Source organism: Arachis ipaensis, chromosome B09, assembly GCF_000816755.2.
Source record: "Arachis ipaensis cultivar K30076 chromosome B09, Araip1.1, whole genome shotgun sequence".
NCBI lineage: Eukaryota > Viridiplantae > Streptophyta > Magnoliopsida > Fabales > Fabaceae > Arachis > Arachis ipaensis.
Window position 1 is genome coordinate 17413388 of NC_029793.2, and position 8892 is coordinate 17422279.

An 8892-nucleotide genomic window follows, 5' to 3' on the forward strand; every position below is an offset into this window, starting at 1 on the left:
AATGCTCAACAACAACCCCATCAGGATTTTCCAGAAGTATTCCTGCTCCAGATCCTTGGGGGTTCGAGGCTCCATCGACGAATAGCACCCAGCTCGTACTTTTTTCGTCCGAACTTAATCCTGTGAATTCGGCAACAAAATCAGCTAAGTACTGTGATTTGACAGATCCTCTAGGTTGATAGTGAATATCAAATTCTGAGAGTTCAATGGACCACTTGATCAGCCTCCCTGCTAGCTCAGGTTTGGCGAGTATTTGGTGTAGTGGCTGGGAAGTTCTAACATTGATTGTATGGCTCTGAAAATAGGGACAAAGCCAAATATGGTTAGAGGCGTCTAGTTGAGAATATCAAGGTTAGAACGAGCTTCTCTATCTTTGGATAACGAAACTCGGCATGCTGTAGTGATTTGCTTACAAAGTAAACTGGTTGTTGCATTTTCTCATTTTCTGCAACAAGAACAGAACTAACTGCCATATCAGTGATTGACAAATATAAATAATTAAATATAATGGTTCGCTGACCTTAGGCTTTTGTAAAACAGGGGATTTAGAAAGAAATTGCTTTAAACTCCAAAATGCGGCTTCACAACTTTCATCCCATTGAAAAGTTGTATTTTTTTGTAAACATTGAAAAAAGCTCAGGGATTTGGACGCCAAACATGGCAGGAATCTGGGCAATGCTGCTAGCCGCCCTGTTAGTCGCTGGACCTCTTTGACGGTTGTTGGACTATTCATATCGAGGATTGCCTGATATTTTTCGGGATTTGCCTCAATTCCTCGGCTGGTAAGGATGAAGCCGAGGAATTTTCCTCCTTGCACGCCAAAAGCACATTTTTCTGGATTAAGCCTCATGTTATAAGCTCGAATCTGACCAAAAATTTCAGCAAGGTCATCAACATGGGATTGGCCGACCTTTGTCTTGGCGACCATATCGTCAACATATACCTCAACATTCCGGCCTATCTGCTGGTCAAAGACTTTATTCATCAGTCTTTGGTACGTTGCACCTGCATTCTTTAAGCCAAAAGGCATGACATTATAGCAATAATTACCGTACTCAGTAATAAAAGCAGTTTTTTCTTGGTTTGATGGATGCATAAAAATCTGGTTGTAACCAGAGTATGCATCCATGAAACTCAAGGTACCATAACTATAAGAATTATCTACTAAAGTATCAATAGAAGGTAGAGGATAGGCGTCTTTAGGACATGCTTTATTTAAATCAGTAAAGTCGACGCACATGCGCCATTTACCACTGTTTTTCTTTACCATGACGACGTTAGCTAACCAAGTCGTGAACCTGATTTTCCGTATGAAGTTTGTGTCAATGAGCTTTTTGGCTTCGGCCATGAACGCGAGCCTTTTCTCGGTTCCGAGATTTCTTTTTTTCTGAGATACTGGTCGGGTTGCCGGACTTATTGCCAGTTTATGAGTGATAACAGATGGATCTATGCCCGACATGTCTTCTGATGTCCAAGCAAACAGGTCGGCATTCTGTCGTAAAAAACGGATGAGTTTTTCCTTCTCCTCGTTTTTCAGAGATGTTCCTACAAAAGTAAATTTCGTTGGATCATCAGTTAACATAAGCTTTGTTAGCTCTTCATTTGGTAGAGGACGATCTTGAAGGTCGGCTCTGGGATCTAGCTCGGCCAGTATTGGCTGTTCGGCATGTATGGAATTTACACGCCGTTCGTTCTTTCTTTTGATAGGCTTCAGGCTTGTGTTGTAACAATGCCGAGCTTCTTATAAGTCGCCATGAATCGTTGCCACAATATTGTCCTGCACAGGAAACTTGACACAAAGATGAACTGTGGAGACAATTGCAGCAAATCTATTTAAGAAAGGTCTTCCTAAGATAAGGTTATAAGGACTAAAACAGTCAACCACAAGATATTGGATATCCTGTGTTCTGGATAATGATTGCTCACCGAGCGTGGTTTGTAACCACATTGAACCCATAACTGGAACCCGTTCTCCTGAAAATTCGACCAAGTCTCCTACAGATGGTTGCAAAATGTTAGTACTTAGCTTCATCTTTTCAAATGTGGCAAAAAATAACACATCGGCGCTGCTGCCTGGGTCCAGCAACACTTTCTGAACTATTAAGTCGCCCAAATGGATGGAGATGACGACAGGGTCATCCAAGTTGGTGTCAGTGCAACTAAAATCGGTCGGGCAAAAGGTCATTTCTGTCATTTTCTGTACTGGTTGAGGATTGTTGGTGGTGTCCCCAAGGGCCAGCATGGCTCTGTACGTGTGCTTCCTAGCCGAGCTTGTGTGTCCACCCCCGGCATAGCCTCCCGAGATGCAGTTAATTATGCCCCTAGGTTGAGCAAGGACCTTTTCCTTGTCCTTTGATGATGATCCTATAGGGGATGGATCTGAGGTAGGAACGGATCTCTTCTGCATATGACCTGCAATAAATTTATCAAGATGCCCTTGCCTTGCTAAACGTTCAAGGAGATCTTTTGCGATCACACATTCATCGGTTGTGTTACCATACTTCTGATGAAATATGCAATACTTAGATTCGTTAACATTCTTCGGCTCAGGATAATTGCCAGCTTTACGAGGGCGTTTAATCAACTTGAAATTTAGTATTTCTTTAATAATGTTGTCCCTCTTTGCATTAAACTGCGTGTATGACTCGTAACGGGGCGTAGGCCTAAAACTCTTCTTATTGTCCCGAGGTTTATCATCGTCTTTAGTGGTTGTTGACTTTTCAGCCTTTCGAGCCTGGCAAAGCTCCTCAATATCTATCTGTCCTTTGGCTTTCTCGCGAAACTCAGCCAGAGTCTTTGACTTGGCTATCGCAATGGCTTCTTGGAATTTTTCTGGGCGTAGGCCTTTTGATGGCATGCAAGTGGACTTCAGGATGGAGATCAGGGATTCTTATAGCTATCTTCATAAAGCGGGTAATGTAGTCCTTCAGACTTTCTTGAGAACCTTGTTTAACAGTCATCAAATAGTCGGAATCGTGCAAATATATCGCTGACGCTGCAAAGTGATCCTCAAATTGCTTCGCCAACTCTTGGAAACGTGAAATTGAATCTGCAGGCAAAGAGCAAAACCAGTCAAGTGCAAGACCATCTAAAAAGGACAGAAAACAACGACATAAAATAGGGTCAGATGCACCGTTAACGATCATAATAAATTGAAATTTCTTGATGTGTTGCTTTGGATCCCCAAACCCATCATACGGAGTTAACGTCGTCGGCAAAGTAAATTGTCTGGGGAGTTGAAAATTCATGATGTCGGCTGTGAACGGCCCTGCCAAATTATCAAGTTCATCTTCCTCGCCCTCGGGTGCAGCTTTGTCATTCCAAGGACCTGCGCCTTCATCATCCTGAGGCGTCTCCGAGACATGTGTCGGCGCGGACTGACACTCATCATTGGTGTGCCGTTCGTGACGATCATTATTGTGTTCAAGGCGAGTGTTGACTAATTGCTTAATTTGTTGCTGCATCCTTTGATTCTCGTACACCATACGTTGATTTGCCTCGGCCATTCGCTGGTTTGCCTGTTGAAGCTCGGTTACCATCCGAAGGAGCTCGGCTGGTGTGGGAGGAGGTACGTCAGCCATTAATAGTTGCTGCGGTATTTGGGGCCTATGAAGAAAAAAGAGTTCTAAATTTTGGGCCCCACGGTGGGCGCCAAATGTTTCGGCCTGGTTGTGGCCGAACTATAATTCATCCCCGTGAGATGGTTGGCCGACCTTCTTGATGAACCACGATGTACCTCAGCCACCAAGTGAAACAAGGGGGGAGCACCTGCAAAAAGTACTCCGACGTTCAAGTTAGTTAACGAGAATTATTAGAGGAAAGCTTTTAGCTTAGAACGATGATCTACCTTTGCCAACTCTAATTGCTTCCTTTTATAACCAGGAGATGATAACGACCATTTTTCCTGAATTGATTATTTTTTATGTAACCGAACAAAGGTCATTTATTGTCATAAAGTCGACAGAGCTAATGCATCGGTTACAAGGAGGTCTGCCGAGCTATAACTCGTAACTGATGTGTAACGGTCATATCACAAGCATTTTTTTATACAAGTCTTTACAAGTCATTTATGTTAACGCACTTCGAACCGTACTGCACGTTTTCACTACACCTTCTTCTTCTTCTTCTTGCTGCACGTTCTTCTTCCTCTTCCTCTTCTTCTTCTTCTTCTTTTCTTTCGTTTCTTACCTTCTCTTTCTCCTTCTTTATTTATGTGCTTTTCTCTCTGTTTTCTTTTTTCGTTATTCTCGATTTTCATTATTTTTTGACATCAAGCTCTGAAATCATTTTTGAAGAAGAAGAAGCAGCAGAAGATGAAGAGGAGAAAGAGAAAGAGTTCTGAATTATGCATAAGGTGTACTTCAACGAATTTTGGGTGTATTTCTTAAATCCTTTGGGTGTAGTTTTGTAATCCTTTGGGTGTATTTCTGTAATCCTTTGGGTGTATTTCTGTAATCCTTTGGGTGTATTTCTATAATCGTTTGAGTGAATTCCTGTAATCGTTTGGGTGAATTCCTGTAACTGTTTGGGTGTATTTCTGTAATCGTTTGGGTGTATTTTTGTAATCGTTTGGGTGTATTTCTGAAGTTCCATTATCTTCAAATTTGGCAAGAAACTCGTTTTCATCAATGTTCTGAAAACCGATTCGAACCGACCGGTCGAACTGGTCGAACCGTAAACCGGACGCCAAAACGATTCGGTCAATTAGCGAAACCGCGAAATCTGAAATCCAGTGTTAAATCGGTGAACCGGCCGATAACTGGTCGGTCGAACCGAACCGTGACCCGGCCGATTTTTTGGCAAAACAGCAAAACGCTGCCGTTTCTTGCTCTGAAACCCTAAATCAATGTTCTGATCCCTAATTGCCTTCACAAAATCACAATTCTCATCGAGCTTCAGAATCAGAGAACGCCATCACAATCTCACACGGCCACACGGGTTTGTTGTCGAGCAGTCACCTCCGTCGCGCAGTCACCTCCGTCGAGCAGTCACCTCCGTCGAGCAGTCACCTCCTTCGACCAGTTACCTCCGTCGCACAGCAGCCGTCGTTCGTGCTCCACCACTGCTTGGTTCACTCGGCGTCGCTGTCTCCCACTCTCCCTATTGCATGTTCTGTTGAAGCCTTGAAGGTGCCTTCGTGCTTCCGGAGTTCCAGGTAATTTTTTTGTTAGTTATGAACTTATGATTGTTTGATTGAATCATTGAATAACTGCATGTCTCTGTCTCCTGATGAGTTTGATTGAGTAGCTCTTTGATTTTGTGACATGATGAACTCTGAAACTGTGAACTCTGAACTGATCCTGCTAAACTGAACTGGATTTTGTGACATGATGAACTGACATGATGAACTGCTAAGCTATGAACTCTTTGATTCTGTGAACTCCCACTCTTTTGAGTATTTTTTTTAGTTATTTTATTTTTCTTTGAACTGATTACTGAAACTGAACTGATTACTGAAACTGAACTGATTTTGCTTTGTTTATTGAACTAGATTTTGTTGTTTGCTGAATAATTGTGAATAATTTTGAATAATTTTGGATGTTGTTTGTTGTGAACTTGAGAGTTGAGATTATTGGGTTGAATTGCTGGTAATGTTTAGGTATCGATGAAAGTATCAACCAAGAACTACCTAGGAATAATAATGCTGAAACTAATTCTACTTCGAATGAACGTTCTCTTCCTCCCACGACTAACGAAAGTCAGTCACAAACTTCTAGTGTTCGGGGGAAAACTGATCCTGCTTGGAGATATGTTGCTTTACAAAATATAAATGGAAAATTGCATTACCAATGTTTATTTTGTCTGAGTACTTTTGGGGGCAGGGAAATTAATAGAATGAAAAAGCATTTGGCGAAGATAGGTGGAGACATTAAGAAGTGTTCTAAGGTCCCGTATGATGTAGAGAAACAAATGGAAGGTTTATTGAAAGAGATTCAGAAGAGTAAAACTAGTAAAAGGAAAGTAAGTTTCAATGAAGAGGGTACTAATGAGTGTGAGGATGCAATTGATGAAGCAATAGCGCAAGAAGAACAACAAACTCCGAGTCAGTTACCAACTAAGGAGGTTATTGGAGGCGATCCAAAAAAGAAAGCAAAAACTATTATTCCTCCTATGTTTGCACCAAGAACAACTCCGAGAAGTCAACCAAGTCTGAAAAGTGTGTTTCAAAACAAAGAGGCACTTCATGAAGTTGATAAGCGAGTGGCTAGATGGCTTTCAGATTGTACGATTCCTTTCAATGCGGTTATGTCACCCTTTTTTCAAGATATGTTGGATGGTGTTGCTGGCATTGGGCTTGGTTATAAAGGTCCTTCTTATGATAGATTGAGGGTTAACTTATTAGCCGATCTCAAAAGGGAGTGTCAAATGGTTGTTGATAGCTATAGGTCTGCTTGGAAAGAAATTGGATGTACTCTCATGGTTGATGGTTGGACAGATCAAAGGCAAAGAACGTTGATTAATTTTTTGGTTTATTGTTCGAAAGGGTTATACTTTGTGAAATCTGTAGATGCTTCAAGTATGGTTAAAAATACTTCAAGCTTGTGTGACTTGTTTTCAGAGGTGATTGAATGGATTGGACCTGATAATATTGTTCATGTAGTAACAGATAATGCTGCGAACTATGTTGCTGCTGGTAGGCTTATTAATAAGAAATTTGAAAATATTCACTGGTAACTTGTGCTGCTCATTGCTTGAATCTTATTCTAAAAGATAAAAGCAGCATGCCACACATTTCTAACCTTGCAACACGTGCTTCGAAGATTATGGTGTTTGTGTATAATCATATGGTGTTCTTGTCCTGGCTAAGACAAAGAACTTATTGGAGGGAGATTGTTCGTCCAGGTGCAACTCGTTTTGCCACTGTCTTCATCACATTGATGAGTATCTTTGAGCGCAAATCGGATTTACAATCATTGGTTGTTGATACACACTTTACCGGACACAAATTAGGAAGGAGTGCTAATGGTAGAGCTGTGAGTGCAATTATCCTAGACAATAAATTTTGGGATGATTGCTTTACTGCATGCCAAATTGTGAGTCCGTTGATTAAATTGCTGAGGTTGGTAGATGCCGATGATAAACCATCATTGGGAATTGTTTATGAAAGTATGCTGAGGTTAGAAAATAGAATCAAAGAAATGTTCAAGCATAGGAAAGCTGCATATCAACCTTACACAGAGATTATCAACTCAAGATGGGACAAACATTTGAAAAAAAATCTTCACGCAACAGCTTATTTCTTGAATCATGGTTGCTTTTTTTCTGAAAATTATAGAGAAGCACCTGATGTCATGCGAGCTTTACTTGATCTTGCTACATTGCATTGAAAGGTTAATAATTTAGATTTAGTTGTGGCAATGAAAGAGATACACATATATAGAGATCGAAAGGAAAGCTTTGATAGGCCTGAAGCTGTTTGAGCTACAAAAAACTTCAACCTGGTAATAATATCTGTTTGACAATAAGCTTTAGTTATTTACTTATTTTGTGTTTTGGTTTCCTTAATTTGATAATTAATACTTGAGATATGGGATTGTAACTTGTAGATGAATGGTGGAGGTTGTTTGGTGGTTCTACTCCATACTTACAAAACATGGCAGTTCGCATTCTTAGCCAAGCATCTGCTTCTTCAGGGTGTGAAAGGAATTGGAGTCTTTTTGATCAAATTCATACAACAAGAATGAATAGATTAGAGCATGATAGGCTAAGTGATATTGTGTATGTTACATATAATTTGCATCTTAAATCCAGGTAATATGTATTTCATCCTTTCATTTCATATCATTAGATTTTGTATAGTTAATATACTAAGCTTGTCATATATTGTATTTAATTTGTTAGGACAGAAAGAAAAAAAAGAAAGCAAAAGTTGCAATATGATCCAATCGATATTGAAAGTATTGATATGGTTGTTTTTTGGGTGACGAAAGAGGTTATTGAAAAAGAGTCTGATCTTCTAAGTAATATTAAAGACTTGCTTGGTGAGTATTATAGTTTATTGATTAGACAATAAATTACAATAGCTTTGATCTTTAATTTATTGATAATGTGTTATATTTTGTTAGATGAGATTGATGCTGATTTAGATCAAGGTGGTGGTGGTAGTAGTAGTACATTTTATGCTACACCACTTGCTTTTTCTAGTCCAAGTAGTGGAAATGAAGGTGATGATATCAATGACACAAATCTGCAGCAAGTTATGGAGGATTTTGATGATTGATGACAAACTTGGATCATTTTGATGTTGCTATGTTATGTTTGATTGGTTGTTTTGTTTTTTGACTTTTGAATTTGTATTTGAATGAGATTATAACATTCTGGTTGATGTAGTACTTTTAATTTGAATAGTATTTTAAGGTTTACATTAGACTATAATTATATTTTCATGTGTTTATTTATATTTTATTTATTATTTTATTATGGAGGAGAAGAAGAAGGAAGAAGAGGAGGAGGAGGAGAAACGCGAAGAAAAATGACAGTTGTGGTTTTTATGGAGGAAGAAGAAGAAGATTCGTTCATAATGCATGGTGAGTAGTGCGCTTTGGAAACAGGAAGTGGTTGAATAATGTGCGTTTATTTATTCTTTAATATGGGAATGTAATACGTGTGTTTTGTTGGACTTGTGCCAACTTGTAACACTTGTAAACCAAAAAGACTTGTATGTGTAACAGCCCTCTTTCAATTATACTATTTTGGTAATGTTTAATTATTCTATTTGTCTTTATAGTTTTATCGATTTTTAATTAAATTTTTATATCTGCGTTTGTTATTTTTGTAGACAGAACACAAAAATATGGATAATAAATATCTAAAACGTATTTTAATAGAAAAATATAAATACTAAACACAATATATTCAAAATAATTTTCTTTATTTTTGTGTCTATTTATA

The 8892-nt window shown here is 39.1% G+C and overlaps 2 protein-coding genes across 2 annotated transcripts; one reads left to right on the forward strand and one right to left on the reverse strand.

The window, feature by feature from the left end:
* LOC107615077 lies at positions 1742 to 3581 on the reverse strand. Its single transcript, XM_016317191.1, has 3 exons — positions 3134 to 3581; positions 2945 to 3049; positions 1742 to 2844 (listed from the first exon to the last, which is right to left on the reverse strand). The coding sequence occupies exons 1-3, from the start codon at positions 3579 to 3581 to the stop codon at positions 1742 to 1744; spliced, it is 1656 nt and encodes a 551-aa protein (XP_016172677.1).
* LOC107615076 lies at positions 3731 to 7328 on the forward strand. The gene is made up of 6 exons (XM_016317190.1): positions 3731 to 3793; positions 3883 to 3988; positions 4900 to 5155; positions 5492 to 5499; positions 5600 to 6634; positions 6712 to 7328. Exons 1-6 carry the CDS (start codon positions 3731 to 3733, stop codon positions 7326 to 7328), a joined length of 2085 nt encoding a protein of 694 aa, XP_016172676.1.